Source organism: Phaseolus vulgaris, chromosome 3 (genome assembly GCF_000499845.2).
Source record: "Phaseolus vulgaris cultivar G19833 chromosome 3, P. vulgaris v2.0, whole genome shotgun sequence".
NCBI lineage: Eukaryota > Viridiplantae > Streptophyta > Magnoliopsida > Fabales > Fabaceae > Phaseolus > Phaseolus vulgaris.
Window position 1 is genome coordinate 49,493,179 of NC_023757.2, and position 20,531 is coordinate 49,513,709.

Consider the following 20,531-nt stretch of genomic DNA (forward strand, 5'->3'; position numbering starts at 1 on the left):
CACCTACCTAACCATTTTTAAAAATGCACTAGTTTATATATGCAATTTTTTTTAATATATATTGATACGTCTTTTAAAAATAAAATTATAAATAAAATTTATATGAAATTCTAAACATGTCTAGTTTTTGTTTTAATTTATTTTAATTTATTGTGAACTTATCCTTTTTTTTTTAAATTAAGTCTTTTGTGAGGAAAAGTGTTGGGTTGTATTTGGAAGTTGATTAAAGATGAGCGGAATAATGTAGTCCTGATTTCATGGCTAATTAATTAAACTTCTGTTTGGACACAACTCATTTGAGGAGTAAGAGAGACCTTTTTCTGCTTACTATAATTTATTAATTATTTTTTTGCCGTAAGGGTATTACTTAAGATTTAGCCCATAATTACTCCATAAACTTTCTACTACTACTTTTTTTTATGCATTCCCTTCGTTTTTCCTCCACCTCCGTATTATAAATGTATAAAATGTTCATATTTAAATTATGCAATTCGAATTCATTTTATGAATTATATAATTTCAAATGTGTTTCTAAATTTGAAAATATATTCTATATTACAAAATACATTCTGTATTATATAATTATAAAATATTTTTAAATCACATAATTTAAAATATATTTTTAGAATATGTAATCCAAATGTATTATAACGGTATAACTTGAAACATATCTTCAAATTGTATAATATAGAATACTTACATTGAAATAAATTATTTTTAGATGATACAATTCAGAATTTTTCCAATGAAAAATTTAGTATTTTCCTAATAGAATTTAGAAAGAAAGTATATTGGTAATAAAAAAATGTTTTCTTCCTATACCCTTATATTTTTCTTCCTGGACCCCTGTATTATTTGCAATACCCAAATTATCCTTGACATTTTTGGTCATTCCATAATAGGTGGTGTTTCATAAGTAAAATATGTTTTTGGAATAGGAAATCTGGTAGAAAAAAAAAACCATTCCGAAATATCGTTTTCAGAATACATTTTTTAACTTCTAGAATGATAAATTCGGAATTCATAAAATGTTCCGAAAAGTATATTCCAGAAATATTTTGGAAAGAGTATATTCCAGAGGTAAAAGAGTCTTTTCCGATAATGCTGAGGTGCAGGAGAAATTTGTTGGGTGCAGGAAGAAACATCCTGAAAGAAATGCACTAAACTTTCTTTTAAACTGTTGGGCTACCTCTTGTTTGAAATGTTTTTTTTTTCAAAAGTTATTCTCTCTCATCAAACCCTTCTAAATAAGCTTTTGAAACCTAATTCCATAAGGTATTATGGAAATTAGTTTTCAGAATATGTTTATTTTCAAACAAAATGTGAAAAGTATACTACCTTCCTCTTTTATCGGTAAATATATCTTTCTGTTGTGCAATTGTTTCTGCATATAAATTTAAATTAAATTAATTTCATGAAATTAAAATAAATTAACAATAAAAGTTACGAGTATTTATCCAAAATATTATTTTCATTTCAATAAGATTTTTTTCTGAAATGGTTTATGCATACAATCATGTAGGTGTTGATGTGTGCACAAGTAGTGGATCAACTCAGAGATGGGCCTGACTTAACAATCAAGGACCAAAATTAAGAGACTCCTACTATTTACACCTCCCCCTTTTATATATATAATTCCCTTTTATTTCTTTTATTAAATGACATATTTCTTCTTCTTTATCTTTTTCTTAATACTCACGTTGCTTTCACGCAACTATGCAATACAAATTTTTTTAAAATACTATTAATTTGCGTATTTCAAAGAAAAAAATGCGTTTCAGAAAATGCTCTTTTTTTTTACTTTTCAAAAATGTTTGTTTCCTTCACATCCCAAAATATTAAAAAAATAAATCAATACATTGTAAAAATGTATTTAATTTGTTTTAATATTTTAAAAAGTAGTTTAGAACATGAAAATGAAAGAAAATTCAAAATATAATTTGATTTTTTTTAATTTTAATTGTACAAAATATTTTCTTAAATAGTAAAACAAAAATATGAATTTCAAAAGGTAAAACTTTAACATACATAGTATCCTTTTGGTTCTCTATTTTTCTGTACATGATGAAATTGAATATTGAAATCTAATAGTACTAAGGTAAAATTTAAATTGAGAAAAGATGAAAAATATAAAATAAATGAGAAGGTTTATAAAGCAACGAAATGAAAGTAAAAGGACACTTTTCTTAAATGGTGTATCCGTGTCGGACACACGTATCGGTGTCGACATTCGTAGGACACTTATTGGTGAAGTTTTCAATTCAAAAAATATTTGTTGGATTTTTTAAAATTCTATCACGGTTCTAGCACAATTTTAAAAGGTATAAATACAATAATTTTCTAAAAACTCAAATTTATTGTATAAATTTTTATTATGATTATAAAAATAAGGAACAAATTCTTTTGAACCAATCATGAAAAATATTTTTCTACTCCCAAAAAAATCTGAAACATACTTTTGCACATAAATGTTTATTTTCAATTTATATAATTCAAACTTATATAATATATAGATTCGTGTCTCCGTGTCCTATATTTTAAAGATTATACGTATCTTTGTGTCCGTATCCGTGTCGTGTCAGTGTCCATATCCGTATCTGTGCTACATAGGTAAAAACAATATGTAAATTACATTAATTATGACGTCTTTAATAACTTTTAATTAGATAATTTATTTTTAAAATTCACTTTTGAATTGAAATTTCTTATGTATCTAAAATAATTTGATATCCTTTTATATGAATTTAAACTGAACTAATATAATTATTAAAATATATACAAATATGAGCTGTTTAATTATCACGTTGTTCATTTTTTCTAAGATATTTGACATACATAATCAAGTAATGTGTAATTATAATTAATAGTTTAATCGTAAAAATTATATTATATAAAAAAACTATTGAAGATGTTATAATTAGTGTGTTACAAAGAATATATAATAGCAATAATAAAACTAAAAGAAACAAAAAAAGGTAAGTGTAAATAGCAGTATTGCAATTAAGATGATCGAAATATATTTACAGCCCGAAACCAACTTCGTTGGTGCAGCAAGTTTATCCTTTAGGAACGTCGTAAATACTATTTGTACCCCATGATTTTTTTCGTGTATCTTCATGGGATGTGAAAGGCCTAAAATACTCATAATTTATATTTCTGAATTTTGAAAAAATTTAAGGATTACACAATCCAAAATATATTTTCAAACCAAAATATATTTTCAAACCCAAAAATGTATTCTAAATTATATAATCTAAAATACAATCTTGTATTTTCAAATTGTGTAATTTAAAATGCTTTTCATATTACATCGTATTACATAATCGAGAAATGTATTATGGATATTTTTGGATTACAAAATCTGCAAACATATTATGTATTATTAAAAAATAATGTAATGTTCAACATCTTTTGTTATTCATAAAGATATTATTTCACTTTCACATTGGAATGTCTAACTCAGTTAACATATTTCTAAGTTGTTTATGATCAACCTTAGGATTTTTGACAAGTTAAACAAGCATATATAAACTAGACTACATCTTTCTTCATGTCAAACCATCAATAAAACTTTTTGAGATCTTGATACATCTTGGTCATACTTGGATGCAAACTAAACTTACTTTTATGACCTTCAGATAACATCATTTATTTTAATTCATCATCCTTTGACACATATTTTGTTTTTGAATCTTAAGATATCATCAACTCCTAAAGAGAAATGTTTGGATTTGTCAATATCTAGTAGGCTCGGGTTCACCCCGCTTCTCCTTCATTTTCTCAGGAAACTTATTAGTTATAACACCATATTGCAATTAATGTGATTTGAGGATACAAAAAACCCCAATTCAATCTTCCAAAATTTTCAATCAACTCCAACTCTCGAATCTTAAGTATTAACATTTGTATCTTCTTGGGATGCAAAACATCTATAACAATATTTGCTTTTCTAGGATGGTACATTAGCTTAAAATCATAGTATTTTAAAAACTTCATTCATGATAAGCTCGTTTTGATCAAACAGATACCTTAAGCTCTTATGATCAATGAACGTATCAAAGCGAGCTCGACATAAGATAATGTCTCCAAATTTTTAATGTAAAAACAGTTGCTGTCAATTTCAACTAACGGGAGACATAAGCAACAACTTTCCTATCCTGCATCAGAACATATCACAATCCTTGACATGAAGCATCATAGAAAACTAGAAAATGTTGACTTAGTTGTAGTAGTTGGATTTTACTACTCTAACATTAATGCAAAAAAGAACTATTGTAACTTAAGGGATTGATTATGTTAGTTTGCTTTCTAGATAACCATGATTAAGGAATTAACTTGGTTTGGCCTTAAGGAGCAGATGATTTGAAATAGACTACATCTGTAATCATTGAGAGCATATTTGTTCCAAAGTCTACTCCATATCAACACTTTATTATATTTGAACATCTTTCCTTTGTGCACTTCTTATCCAACATTGCTATTGAACTCATAATTCCTCATAATTCCTTTAGTTTTAATGTATGTAATGGTTTATATTATTCTTTAAAAGAGGAAGTTCAGTTAATGCATTATCTTCTAGTTTCCGTAACTATAACAATCATTTATCAATTATTTTACAATTGATCCAGTCCACTTGACAAGAAGTAGAATAAACAACATCATATATTCTTGTTGTTGGTATAAGAAATTATGTATATTAATTTCTATAAAGTGACTCACATGACTTAGAGTTTGGGCTTTGGGCCCAAATATGATTTAATAATAATAATAGAATTAAAAGCCCATTGGTTAATGTGAGAAATATATATCTGATGATATACCTAATGAAAACCTACATCTGATGGAGATTGGGTACTAAAGGCTATAGGGTTCTGTCTCTGCAAAATAATAGTTGTCTCACTGTTAACCATCACGAAAGTGTGAGACAAGAACGGAATTGTAAGAGATAGATTGGGATAAAGGAGATAAAGTAACTGCTCAATTAGGATCACTCATGGATCAAGGTAAGTGCCTATTCTTTCTTGATTATATGATTGTGTGAGAATCATGATATGATAAGATTTATTTGTGAACATAAATTGTATGTGTTCAATTTACGTTTATTCATGTTTTCACTTACATGTGGTATCAGAGCCTTGTTGCTCATTTTTGTGATTCTCCATTAATGTTTTTCCAAAATCAAAGAACCCTAATTTTAAAATATTCCCAATTTAAGAACTCTATTTTTAAAATTAGGATTTATAAATCAAGGTTTTCATTCCTCTATAATAGATCCCTAATTGTCCTAAACCATCAAAGTCAAAGAACCCTAATTTTAATTAATCCCAATTGAAGAACCCTAATTTTAAAATTAGGGGTTTATGGAGTGTGCCTCTTTATGTCATTTTGAAAACTTTCATTAATTGAATTTTTAATTCAATTGAAGAAAGATGAAACTGCAATTAGTATGATAATAGTAATAATGGTAATTGTATTATGATATAAAATAATGGTAATTGTATTATGATATAAAATAATGAAACATATTATGAAAAGAGTTAGTGAACCATGTACGAGAAATTCTCTGCACCTAACGCCATTTTTTTTAATGTAATTCAATTTACATTTAAATTAAAGTTTTAATGAAATTTTATTATGTTCATTAAATTAAAGTTTAATTAATTGATTGAAAGTGAGGAATGGAAAATTATTTTTCCGCTTTATGTATTAATTTTTTAAATTAAAATTTATGGAATTATTTGTATGATAGATTTGTAATCACCAAAGTGATCAAATCTTTATGTTTTATTTAATTCCAAATTATGGATGAAATTTTATTTCAATTAATGATATTATTTATGGAATTATTTGTATGATAGATTTGTAATCACCAAAGTGATCAAATCTTTAAGTTTTATTTAATTCCAGATTACTGATAAATTTTATTCCAATTACCTATAGAATGGATGCTAAATTATTTATATATATGGGTAAATGGAAATTCATTATTATAGGGCATTATGGATCACCCAAAGGTTGATTAGTTGTCCTTATAATTAATGGATATGATTGTTGGTAGTGAGTATGTGTTATTAGTTTTGCTTGTATATCCAAAGATAACAAGTGTTTCTAGTTAATGCATACATCTTGCCAAATAAAGTTAATACTATTAGCATCATTATGTTTTGTGTATTAATGGATCTCCCAAAGGAGAACATTAGTATACATATAATGTTTTCTGAATCTGTATAGTATGTTTAGTTTATGACTCGAAGTATTAATGTTAAGCATGTGTGATTGCAGTATCTGTTCCTGTAGCCTTACGTTCACAAGTTACGTCTGTTCCAGTCTTTAATGCTTATTATGTATGTTTTGAATCAAACTTAACTGAAGTTCCACATAATTCTTGGTGGATTGATTCTGGATGCACAACTCATGTTTCTAACATGATGCAAGGATTCCTTTCAACCCGAACCATAAAGCCAAATGAAAAGTTTGTCTTCATGGGAAATAGAGAGAAGGTTGCAGTGGAAGCAGTCGGGACTTATCGTTTAATCCTCGACACTGGATTTTATTTAGACCTGATGGATACTTTTTACGTACCTAGTATATCTAGGAATTTAGTATCATTGTCTAAACTTGATGTTGCCGGATACTCTTTTAAATTTGGGAATGGATGTTTCAGTTTATATCAGCGTACCTATTTGATTGGATCTGGTACTCTTTATCATGGATTATATAGATTGAATCTCGATAATCTATATGCTGAAACTCTTATGACCTCGCATCATGATGTTGGCATTAAACGAAGTTTGGTGATGAATGTTCTGCTTTCTTATGGCACAAACGTTTGGGACATATTTCCAAAGAAAGAATGGAGAGATTGGTAAAGTATGAAATACTTCCAAGTTTGGATTTTACTGATCTGAATGTATGTGTGGATTGTATTAAAGGCAACAAACAAAACACACAAAGAAGGGAGCCACAAGAAGTACTCAGCTTCTTGAAATTATATACACTGATATATGTGGACCTTTTGATGCAAGTTCTTTCAATAAAGAAAGGTATTTTATCACCTTCATTGATGATTTTTCACGTTATGGTTATGTCTATTTACTGCATGAAAAATCGCAAGCGGTGAATGCCTTGGAAGTTTATATAAATGAAGTGGAAAGGCAATTAGACAGAAAGGTGAAAATTGTCAGGTCAGATAGAGGTGGTGAATATTATGGAAAGTATGATGAAAGTGGACAACACCTTGGTCCGTTTGCTAAGTTCCTTGAGAGACATGGTATTTGTGCTCAATACACAATGCCAGGTACACCACAACAAAATGGTATTTCAGAAAGGCGTAATTGAACCTTAATGGATATGGTTAGGAGCATGTTAAGTGAGTCAACTGTACCTGTTTCATTGTGGATGTATGCTTTAAAAACTGCCATGTATCTATTGAACAGGGTTCCTAGTAAGGCAGTTCAAAAGACACCTTTTGAATTATGGACAGGAAGGAAACCCAGTTTGAGACACTTGCATGTTTGGGGATGTCAGGCAGAAGTCAGAATATACAATCCGCAAGAGAAGAAATTGGATGCAAGAACAATCAGTGGATATTTCATTGGTTATCCAGCAAAGTCAAAAGGGTATATGTTTTACTGTCCTACCCATAACACAAGAATTGTTGAATCTGGAAATGCACGGTTCATTGAAAATGGTGAAACCAGTGGGAGTAATACTTCACAAAATGTGGAGATTAAGAAAGTTAGAGTACATGTTCCTTTAACTAGTACCTCTACTCCAAGTATTGTTGTTCCTAATGTAGTTGAACCACTCAACAATGAAGAAGAACAACAAATTAATAATCATGAAGTTAACAATGAACCTGTAGTAGAACAACCACAAGAAATAGTATAAAGAATATCTACTATTTCGAATGATTATGTGGTTTATCTACAAGAGTCAGAAAATGACTTAAGTATTGATAATGATCCAGTTTCATTTTCAGACGCCGTCAATGATGATAATTCTGATAAGTGGTTAGATGCCATGAAATATGAGCTTAAATCAATGGCACAGAATGATGTATGAGACCTTATAGAATTGCCAGAAGGATGCAAGAGAGTCGGGTGTAAATGGGTCTTTAAGACTAAACGTGACTCTCATGGCAATATCGAACGCTACAAGGCTCGACTTGTTGCCAAAGGTTTTACTCAAAAGGATGACATTGATTATAAAGAAACTTCTTCACCTGTTTCTAAGAAAGATTCCTTTAGAATTATCATGGCATTAGTAGCTCATTATGATCTTGAGTTGCATCAGATGGATGTCAAAACTGCTTTTCTGAATGGGGATTTAGAAGAGGATGTTTATATGGACCAACCAGTGGGGTTCATTGAAGAAGGAAAGGAACACATGGTGTGTAAACTTAAGAAATCAATATACGGGCTTAAACAGGCTTCTAGGCAATGGTATCTTAAGTTCAATGATACTATTGTGTCCTTTGGGTTTAAGGAAAACATTGTTGATCGGTGTATATACCTGAAGATCGATGGGAGCAAGTTTATATTCCTGATTCTATATGTTGATGATATCTTGCTTGCAACTAATGATCTTGGTCTATTAAGTGAGACTAAGAAGTTTCTCTCTAATAACTTTGAGATGAAAGATATGGGTGAGGCATACTATGTGATAGGAATTGAAATATTCCGTGACAGATCACAAGGACTGTTAGGTTTGTCTCAGAAAGCATATATTAATAAAGTTTTAGAGAGATTCAGAATGGATAAATGTTCGACATCTCCTGTTCCAATACAGAAAGGAGACAAATTTAGTCTCATGCAATGTCCAAAGAATGACTTGGAACGGAAACAGATGGAGAATATACCTTATGCATCTATTGTTGGGAGTTTAATGTATGCTCAAACTTGTACACGACCAGATATTAGTTTTGCAGTTGGTATGCTTGGTAGATACCAGAGTAATCCAGGATTGGATCATTGGAAAGCTGCAAAGAAAGTTTTAAGATACTTGCAAGGAACGAAGGATCACATGCTTACTTATAAAAGATCTGATCATCTTGAGGTGATTGGATATACATATTCAGATTTTGCTGGCTGTGTGGATACACGAAAGTCTACATTTGGTTATGTGTATCTTTTAGCCGGAGGAGCGATTTCACGGAAAAGTGCGAAGCAGTCAGTCATCGCTGCGTCCACTATGGAGGATGAATTTGTGGCATGCTTTGAGGCCACAGTTCAGGCTAATTGGTTGCGGAATTTTATTTCAGGACTTGGAATTGTTGATAGTATTGCCAAGCCGCTGAAAATTTATTGTGATAACTCCGCAACAGTCTTCTTTTCTAAAAACGACAAGTATTCCAAAGGTGCTAAACATATGGAATTGAAATACTTTGCCGTTAAAGAAGAAGTTCAGAAACATAAAGTGTCAATAGAACATATTAGCACTGATCTTATGATTGCTGACCCTTTAACAAAAGGGTTACCGCCCAAAACATTTACTGGTCATGTTGTAAATATGGGCATTATGTTTACTAGTGAATTATGAATGTTGTTAATGCTTATTTGACACTCTGAGCTCATTGATAAATAAAGTTTCTGAAATTTATGTTGTTTTCTACTTTATGTATATGCATGCAAATTATGTTATTATGGTGTGGAAAACAAATTATGTTGTTATTGATGACAATGACATTATGTTTGAACCTATTATGGATTTCTCACTATAAAGTCATATTAAGGAGAAAGAATGATATAGTAGTACATGGAAGAAAATGTGTTGATTCAAATGACATGTAACCGCCATGACTCTTATTATTTCTGTATTCTTGATTATGAATAAATGATAGAACCAGTTTATGTAAGGCCTTTTAAATGCGCATTTATGTAATTATTAAATCATGAAAGTATTATAACTCATATGAGTCAATTGGGAGAATGTAAGAAATTATGTATATTAATTTCTATAAAGTGACTCACATGACTTAGAGTTTGGGCTTTGGGCCCAAATATGATTTAATAATAATAATAGAATTAAAGGCCCATTGGTTAATGTGAGAAATATATATTTGATGATATACCTAATGAAAACTTACATCTGATGGAGATTGGGTACTAAAGGCTATAGGGTTCTGTCTCTGCAAAATAATAGTTGTCTCACTGTTAACCATCACGAAAGTGTGAGACAAGAACGGAATTGCAAGAGATAGATTGGGATAAAGGAGATAAAGTAACTGCTCAATTAGGATCACTCATGGATCAAGGTAAGTGCCTATTCCTTCTTGATTATATGATTGTGTGAGAATCATGATATTATAAGATCTATTTAGGAACATAAATTGTATGTGTTCAATTTACATTTATTCATGTTTTGACTTACAGTTGGTTGTCCAAATTAAATTTTAAAGTTGTAATTTTAAAATTTAAGCTTTAATGATTTGATTTAACCATCCTGATTAATTGTTCCGGTGTTCTTATAATGTGATAAACTATTAATATTGTTATAACATTTTCTAGATAATAAATTGTTTCAAACAATTTAGCTTACTTTCACAATGTCTAAATACAGTTGCCTTTGAAAATGTTTTTTCCCCCAAAAAAATCTTTATCAATCTCTTTTCAGTCTTTTTGCATAAGAAAATAAACATACGGTAGTTTGATATAGACTACAAATGTAAAATACTCCAAATTCAACGAACTTAGGTGATCAAACACTATGCTCTTCTTGTTTCTTGTGTCAATGTTTTAATCACAAATTTTAAATAAGATGACTAAAAAAAAAGTTGTATTTTACTCAAGTATAAAAAATAATACAAAATAATTTTTAGAAGAATGCTTTAATTTGGTTTAGAAATGAAAAAGTTATAAAGAATCATGCTAAAACAAAACTTAGAAGAAAGCTTTCAAAATTTTAATTTATTAAAATGACATTTTAATATATTAAAATCAAGTCTCAACTTTCCTTAGACAAATTAATTTTTAGAATAATGCAATTAATTTTATTAATTTGATCTAGAAATGAGAGAGTTATAAAGAATAAAAAATGATAGTTTTAGTCTATCAAAAGAAAGCTAAGGAGAAAAAAATCAGAACTTTAATTTATTAAATTATATTTTAATATATTTAAAATCACTTTAAAGTCATTTTAATAAATTAATTTATAATTTTAATCAATTAGAACAAAACACTCTAAATTGACTTAAGACTTAAATAATTTTAATATATTAAAAAGTGCGTTTTAATACATTAAAACATAGTCAAATGCTCATTTTTAAGGTTTATATTATTTTAATTGGTTAATTTGACTTTTTAGTGGATTAAAATATTTCTTAAATTTTTTTCATCAAAACTAAGAACATCTAAATAGATTAAAAATATATTTTAATTAATCCATTAAAACCCAGTGGCATATGATTAAATCAAGACAAAGATAAAGATGGTATAACAACCTATAAAATGACTATTCATCTTCAACAAACCTTTGACTTAGAAGTTCCATCACTTGGAACTTTATCATACATGTGAACGCATTGTTACTTTATCATACATGTGAACGCATTGTTACTTTATCATACATGTGAACGCATTGTTAGAATATTGAAAATGCACACTCCATATTATCCTTACATAAAGTTAATAATTGGATGATGATATGTAATTTGAGAAATTAAAAATATAAAAAAAAACATAAATGAAATTAAGTTAATTTTTTTATTAAAATAACAAGAAAAATGATACAAAAATATTTTTATGATTTAATATTTTATTATTTATGAGTTATTATTATTAATAAAAAAAACAAACAAAAACTATTTGATGTGTGAGAAAGAGAGAGGAAGAAGAATAAGAAAACTATTATTACTTTTAGAATATGAATAAAATTGGAAAATACTTTTATTTTCATAATCAAACCAAATTGACCAAGAGTTATATTAGTTGGATTTTACTAATTCAACATTAATGCAAAAATGAACTATTGTAACTTAAAGGGATTAATTATGTTAGTTTGTTTTCTAGATAACTATGATTAAAGAATTAATTCGATTTAACTTTAAGAAACATAGGATTTGATATATTAAATATATAATCTTTGAGTGCATATTTGTTACAAAATATATTAAATATCAACAACACCGTATTATATTTGAACATCTTTCTTTTGTATAGTTGTTATTATCTAACATCACTTGTGAGGTCATAAATTCTTTAATTTCAATATATGCACTGAGTTATATGATTCTTTATAAGAAGAAGATAAATGAGTGAATTATCTTCTAATCCATATAGATATGACAACCATTTATTGATTAGTGTTGATTTGGTTTACTTATTGAGAGGTGGAATAAACAATCATCACATATTCTTGTTTTTTTTTTTTTTTTTAAATCAAGTCTAAATTTTAAAATTGTGATTTTAAATTTTAATCTTTAATAATTTGATTTAAACGTCACGATTAATTGTTTCGGTGGTGTCCTTTAAGTAGCGTGATAAGGTATTAATATTGTCATAACGTTTTCTAGATAATAAATTGTTTGAAACAATTTAGCTTGTCTTTGACAATGTCTAAATACCAAGTTGTATTTGAAAATGTTCCCCCCTAAAATCTTTATCAATCACTTTTCAGTCTTTTTGCGTAAGAAAATAAACCTACGGCAGTGTGACAAAGACTACAAGTGTAAAATATTCCAAATTCAACAAACTCGTTTGTCGAAAAATATTAATGTCAATCCAAATTCAACAAACACGTTTTGTCGTAAAATATTAATGTCAATCTAAATTCAATAGACACGTTTGTGGTAAAATATAAATGTGAATGGGATGGGATAATTTAGTTTAGTGCATGACGTTACTTAGCATGACCTCTGCATGCTTACGCATCACAATTATACCATCAATTAGTTCCCATGTTTATTAGGATAATATTATTTGTTTACGACTTCAGTATATAAATATTATACCATCACCTCTGCACATCACAATTACATGGATTAATGGGTTACAATTTTTTATAGACAATGATTTCATAATTTTTTATAATAACATCAACAGTAATAATAATATTTTTGATTACGATGTTTTGGTTAATAATTTAACAGGAGATTTTTGTGTGACTTCAGCGCATGACGTTAATACCATAAGCTCTGCATTCTTATTCTTACGGTAATTGGCCATTTTTATTTACATAATTTGATTTTTTTTATGATTTTAGAATGTAATCGATAGTCAAAAAAGTAAGTTTTATAGAATTCTACATCTAGTTTTTTTAATTACATTGATCATTTCTGGCAAATCAGTCTTTTGACTTATTATATTAATTGCTCTTTTATAGAAGTTATCACATTTATTAACACTAGTAGAAACTTGGCGTAAAAACATAAACGTTTTTGTATTTATATATCTATATTTTTCATTTATTATTATTTTTATTATTATTATTATATGTATATTCATATTTTTTAAATATCAAATATCATTAAAAAAATAAAATAAAAATATTTTCTTTCATAATTATTATATATATATATCAATTTAAAAACTAATAATTTTTTTAGTTTATAAAATATTTCTAATTTAGTTATTATAACAATTATTATTGTTGTTTTTCTAAAATTAATTTTTATTTAATAATTTTCTGATATTGTATAAAGAAATTCTTTCAAATATATCCAAAATGAATTTTTTACTCTACCAAATATTTACATTCGACACATATTTATGAGTAACATTTAATCTGTCGAAAATCTTGGATATACCAAGGGGTCCAAAAATTCAAATTACCATAAAGTCATCGATAAACTCAAAAAATGATGTTATATGTAGCTAAAAAAATTCCTCCAGCAAAATCTAGGTAATATTCTCTAAGTCCAATTTTTGATACAGTTACATTGAATCTTTCAGCAAAAAAATTGAAGATTTGGATTTTCTCTCTATTATATATATATATTAATTTACAATTATTAATCTTCTATAATTATTAATATTTCATATTTAAAGGTTACTAACGGATGTGGGTTCCTCTTCCTTCATTAAATTTGTTTAGACAATCAGAAAGATATTTAGAATTGATTGAGAACAATTCTATTGTTTTTGGATTTAAAGATGTATACTCATGAAGATATGTATGTCGATAAATTCCTAGAACACTTGTCCATTCAAATATCAATATATAACTAACTACTTCAGAAAGTATAAGATTTATTAGTTACAAGTTATCGTTAATTTAATTGTTGTATTTAAATGTTATATAGTATAACTTTTTTTAAATTTTGTTATTTTCTATTCTGAATTAATATTGAAATTTATTTCCTTAGCAAATATATATCAAACATGGTTGAAATTGTTTTCAATTATAAGCAGAAAATCACACAAAATACAATTTATCTTGGTAAAACATAGGATATATCACTCTAATTATAACATAAACCAAGGACTTTTCTATATACATTCAAATTATGACAGATGTAGAAAGGTCTCTCAGTAATAAAGGTGAACATTTTTTTTTTGTATAGTGGATTCTTTTTATTGGAGATCTTACATCCACTAAAGATGATAATATTTCATTAACTTCACCCCATCAACCGTTTTTATAGAGTTAAATTATATTTAAAGTCCACTTTGTAATAATGTTAGAGATATATTATGTAGAATAGTGTTATAAGTGATAGTCTATCAAAACAGAGCTTAGAAGAAAAGCTTTCAAATCTTTAACTTATTAAAATGACATTTTAATATATTAAAATCAACCTCAATTTTTCTCATTAAACAAAATAGTTTTTAGAAGAATGCAATTAGTCTTATTAATTTGATTTAGAAATGAAATTATAAAGAAACAAAACTTGATAGTTTTAGTCAATCAAAACAAAGCTTAGGAGAAAAAAATTCACAACTTTAATTATTAAAATTATATTTTAATATATTAAAAATCACTTTAAAGTGATTTTAATAAATTAATTTATTATTTAATCAATTAGAACAAAACAACTCTAAATTGACTTAAGACTTCAATAATTTTAATATATTAAAAAGTGTTTTTTAATACATTAAAACATAGTCAAATGCTCACTTTCAAGGTTTATATTATTTTAATTGGTTAATTTGACATATTAGTTAAAATATTTCTTAAATTTTGTTCATCAAAACTAAGAACATCTAAATAGATTAAAAATCTATTTTAATTAATCAATTAAAACCCAGTGGCATATGATTAAATCATGACAAACATAACACATTGTATTAAAATCACTATTGAAAGTCATCTTCAACAATCTTTGAGTTAGAAGTTCCACCACTTGGAACTTTATCATACATGTCAATGCATTGTTAGAGTATTCAAAATGATCACTCCAATTTCCTTACATATAGTTAAATTTGGATGATAAGATGTAAGTTGAGAAATTAAAAATATATAAAAACATAAATGAAATTAAGCTAATTTTTTTTATTAAAATAACAAGAAAAAGGATACAAAATATTTTTATGATTTAATATTTTTTCATTTATATGTTATTATTATTATTAGTAAAAAAAGAAAACTATTTGACGTGTGAGAAAGAGAGAGGAAGAAGAAAAAAGAAAGTATTTGTGAGTGAAGATGGATATAGACTTAAAATGTGTGGATGTGATTCTATTGAAACATGTGATTTCATCTGTACGAAGATTATGATGTCTACGGATTTTGCAACATTGTGCCTGGATTTAATTCGTTTCCAACTGACACACTTTTGACTTTTTGTGGAGTAAGTTGTTTTTTATTTATTTATTAAAATCAATTTTTTGAATAATTAAAAATTAATATGTTTGAAGCACTGAATTTGTAATATACTCACTTTTAAATAACTATATTAATTATTTTATTTTTATTATAAATTGAGAATTAAAAAAATGTATTTTAATTTTTGTAGTTAAATTAATATTTTAAAAAAATATTACGTATTTTATCTATTTAAAATCTGAATGATAAAAATAAATTAAATAATTTTTAATAAACATACAAAATAAAATAAAAATAAATAAATAAATAATAAGAAGAAGAAATAACAACAAAAAATAAAATAAAAATTATAAAGACATTATTATTAATAACATTTTAATATACAAGGAAAAAGAAGAAGATAAGAAAATAATGAATGAAAATAAGAAAAAAAAATAACAAAAATGAAATTATAGCCATGACAATGGGTAAAAGGGAAAACATATACAGTTGACATTAATAATGAAAGAGAAGAAGAGAAAGGAACAAAGTTGTGTTTGTTGAAGAAGTATGCTAATAATATCATTTTATTATAATTCCAACCTTCTTTTCTTTTATATTATTTTCATTGAAATACTTATTTTTTACATTTTCCATCAGTTTCTTTTCTTGTTTCACTCTAATTTACTCATTTAAAGACATTACTTGCCATTTTAATTATTTTCTTCTTTATTTTTTTCATTCCCTTTCATTTTTTGATTCAAGCATCCAAACAAAGAGCTAAGGTCACTATCAACTTTGCCATGTTTCGTATGTTTCGTGACTTGAATGAATAAATTAATAGTAGTTAATATCAATCACACATTAGTAATAAAGGACCCACATTGTACCAAATATCAATCACAAGTCATAGCCACAACACAAGATATTTTTATGGGAAGAAAACAAACCTTCTACGGTTAAAGACAAAGTTTGCACATCTATATATACAAGTATGGTATGAACTTGATGAGAAACATAGAAGCACATAATTAAGGAGAATATTCCAAATCGAGATATAAAAGAAAACAATGGAAGTAGCTCAGGTACTGTGCATGAACGGTGGCGTTGGAGACGCAAGTTATGCAAACAACTCTCTTGTTCAGGTATAGTGAAACATCTTCACAACACTCTCAGCTTGTCATCATGCTTGCTATGTTCATTTCACCCATTAAAAACAAAGTTATAAATAGAATTTTGATTTGAAGAGCAATGTTATATATAATATACGCAATATTGTTTTTTTTGTTTTCTCTCTCATTAGCAATAAGTTCTCTCATTAGCAATAAGTTCAGTTATCACTTAAAACGAATTTCATAGTACAATCATTGGTTGTTTTGTTATGCAGCAAAAGGTGATTTGTTTGACAAAGCCAATAAGAGAGGAAGCCATAACTAGTCTCTATTGCAGTAAACTCCCCAAAAGTTTGGCAATTGCAGATTTGGGTTGCTCTTCTGGACCAAATACTTTGTTTGTTGTGTCTGAACTCATTGAGACTGTGGAGAAGCTTTGCCGACAGCTGAACCATAAATCTCCAGAATACAAGGTGTTTTTGAATGATCTCCCTGGGAATGACTTCAACAACATCTTTAAGTCCATTGACAGCTTTAAAGACAAATTGCAAAATGAATTGGAAGGTGGTCCATGCTACTTCTCTGGGGTTCCCGGATCTTTCTATGGCAGGGTTTTCCCAAGTCGAAGTTTGCATTTTGTCCACTCCTCTTACAGTCTTCAATGGCTATCTAAGGTACATGCATATGCAAAATGGAGCATTTTTGTTAGTTATACTCACATTTGTATTTTGTAAGAGCTGGTAATATCATATATGAAGTATAAATAATAATTATGTATTGGTGATTATATTAGGTTCCTGAGGGTGTAGACAACAACAAGGAAAATATCTACCTAGGTAGAACAAGCCCATCAAGTGTTGTGAGAGCTTACTATGACCAATTTCAAAGAGATTTCAGTCTTTTTCTCAAGTGTCGAGCAGAGGAACTAGTTGAAGGAGGTCGTATGGCTCTGACATTTTTGGGGAGAAGAAACGAGGATCCATGTAGTAAGGATGGTTGCTACATTTGGGAGCTTATGGCTTCGGCTCTTAATGATATGGTTTCTCAGGTAATGAATTACGGATCCAGTTTCTGAGGAGGTGAAAACATGACAATCTGACTTTTTACATTAAGAAGGGCTTCTTTTCTATAGTATTCTCTTTCCTAAGTTTCTTATATAAAAATTATTGTTTAATATTAATTTCCTAAGTTGTCTGTTGAAACACATATATAAATCTGGCAAGATGCATGCATATAAATCTTTTCACGGTTTTGCTGCAGGGAATGATAAAGGAAGAGCAAGTAGATAGTTTTAACATCCCACAATACACTCCATCACCATCTGAAGTGAAATTGGAAGTTCTTAAAGAAGGATCATTTTCTATCAATCGTCTAGAAGTGTCTGCAGTGAACTGGAACGCTTTAGATGATTGGAACGCTCTTGAGTTTGAATCTGAAAGGTTTGAATCAGTTGGTGATGGTGGATACAATGTTGCACAGTGCATGAGGGCCGTGGCAGAACCTATGCTGGTTAGTCACTTTGGTGAAGACATCATTGAAGAGGTTTTCAGCCGCTACCAACAAATCTTGGCTGATCGTATGGCCAAGGAGAAAACTAAGTTCTTCAATGTTACCATACTTTTGACTAGAAAAACATGAACAAGAACTTTGCGTCTAAGGAGAAAACTGAGTTCATCAATGTCACTGTATTATTCACTAGAAAAGAATAAGCAAGAAGTTTGTATCTGTACGTATGGTTTGCTGGTTTGTTTTTTGGCAATTATGTATAACTAGCAAAAATATTAAGTTGGAATAGAATAAAATTATTGTGTTTGTTAAGCGATTTTTTTTATATTTATATTTTATTATGAAATAATTTTTTTGGCAATTTAATAGTAAAAAATAACAATTTTATACCATTCACTACAAGAAAAATATGAAATAGAAGACCAAAATTAATTAGTTGTTATAATAACTAAATTAGAGACCATTTTAGAAATTAAAAAAAAAAATTGGTTTCTAAATTAGTTTATATTATTGTTAGATGATTTCTAAATTAGTATCTAATTAGCAACAAAAGTTTTAGCTACCAATTATTTAGTTTCTAAATTTGGTAGCAAAAACTTTTGCTAATTAGATATCAATTTAGAAACCATTTAACAATAATAGAAACTAATTTAGAAACCAATAATTTTTTAGTCTCTAAAATGGTTTAAAATGGTTTCTAATTTAGTCACTATAACAACTAATTATTTTTTGTCACTAAAAATTAGTTTTCATTTCATGATTTTCTTGTAGTGATTTTTTTAGAATAAAATAAATAATAATTTTGTTTAGATGTGAACTGAATGTAATAAATTTTAAGGTATATTTTTTTAAGTAGGGGTTGCACTAACGCAAGTCTCCTCTGACACAAATTATGACGTAGGTTTTGTCACTTGGACAAACCTTAGAACAACACCCCTTCTGTGTGCAATGAAGGTCACTCTTCTAGGCCATAGGCCTTTCTGATCACCTATTGACCCCGTGCAGGTAAGTAATAAATTTTAAGGTATTATTGTCATTCATTATGTTATAAAATGATTTGCTTAAGGTTGTGTAATGATTAATGGTAAATATTTAAAGTGTTGGAGATCATCGATTATGGAGTAGGACATTTAATAGTATATTAAGAAGTAAATTTTAAGCCTAACCCAATCTTATAAAACCGGCTTATAAGATTAAGTTTGCATTTACTTATATAATATGAAATATCATACATTTTAATCGATGTGGGATCTTTAACATATCCTCTTACGCCGAGATTGTCAATTCGTGCGTGAGACTATAAATTTATGGTGGTATGATAGTAACCCAATACCGGGTGGTCTGATAAGTCTAACAAATTCTCACTAAAATATAATAAACGAACTTTAAGTCTAACTCAACCTTATGAAACCGACTTATAAGGTGAGTTTTGCATTCATTTATATGTCCTACTCTTTAGTTAATATGGGATCAACAATCTAACATATTAATAAGAAAGTTAAAATAATAGAAAAAATCTTTATAATTCCTATAAGAAAATGTAAATTTGAAAAAAAATCATAGGTAGTGACAATCTTGTTCCATCACCCATGATAATCTGATATGGTAGGATTTATTCATATATAATCATTTCATTGGTATAATAGGTTTCCATCTAGTATATTCTTAGAATTCTTTATGAATAAGTATAATCTACATTTGTATCGTTTTTGTTAACATATGAGTTTTGGTCTAATCCCTCAATATTGACGATTGATGATTGTTGTTATTACATGAAGTGTCAGACAAACTGAAATGTAAAGTTCATAATGATACCTAACATGTAAGTTTTTATAAAAAAAAAAAATTAGGCTTCCTTTGCAACTTTTATGAGTTTTCCTGATTTCTCATATTTTGAGAAAATAAAATAAAATTCTTGCAACTACTGCAAAACTTTCATTGACTCGTTCAAGTCCTTTGTAAATTTGGCGAAGGACTAGGATACGGTTTGGAAATGTTTGGAGCTTTAATCAATAGAGTGCCTCTATGATTTTTTTAATACTACTACTACAAAAAATATAATGTGTTATTTTTGAAATCTTTTGTTAATGGTATGCTCAGTTTAAAAGTCATTTTTTTATATAGGTTATATTACTTTAGACATCTCATAATTAAACTAAAGTTCCACAATCTAATTATTATTATTTTTATTATACAAAATATATTTTATCTACTCCTAACAAATTTATTCAA

The 20,531-nt window shown here is 27.7% G+C and overlaps 1 protein-coding gene and 1 non-coding gene across 2 annotated transcripts; one reads left to right on the plus strand and one right to left on the minus strand.

Moving 5' to 3' along the window:
* The first annotated feature begins 16,647 nt into the window (after nt 1–16,647).
* LOC137808407 (S-adenosyl-L-methionine:benzoic acid/salicylic acid carboxyl methyltransferase 3-like) lies at nt 16,648–18,611 on the plus strand. The gene is made up of 4 exons (XM_068609498.1): nt 16,648–16,826; nt 17,069–17,467; nt 17,587–17,841; nt 18,054–18,611. Exons 1-4 carry the CDS (start codon nt 16,752–16,754, stop codon nt 18,429–18,431), a joined length of 1,107 nt encoding a protein of 368 aa, XP_068465599.1. The 5' UTR covers nt 16,648–16,751; the 3' UTR covers nt 18,432–18,611.
* Nucleotides 18,612–19,151: 540 nt separating this feature from the next.
* LOC137808885 (U1 spliceosomal RNA) lies at nt 19,152–19,312 on the minus strand. Its single transcript, XR_011080763.1, has one exon. It is a non-coding gene; the product is annotated as a U1 spliceosomal RNA (small nuclear RNA).
* Nucleotides 19,313–20,531: the final 1,219 nt, after the last annotated feature.

Excerpts from the sequence above, each read along its gene's own strand:
- LOC137808407 (XM_068609498.1), top strand. The coding sequence starts at position 16,752 with ATGGAAGTAGCTCAGGTACTGTGCATGAACGGTGGCGTTGGAGACGCA. Across the intron at positions 16,827-17,068 it reads CAAACAACTCTCTTGTTCAG|CAAAAGGTGATTTGTTTGAC; the intron begins GTATAGTGAAAC and ends TTTGTTATGCAG. Across the intron at positions 17,842-18,053 it reads TTAATGATATGGTTTCTCAG|GGAATGATAAAGGAAGAGCA; the intron begins GTAATGAATTAC and ends GTTTTGCTGCAG.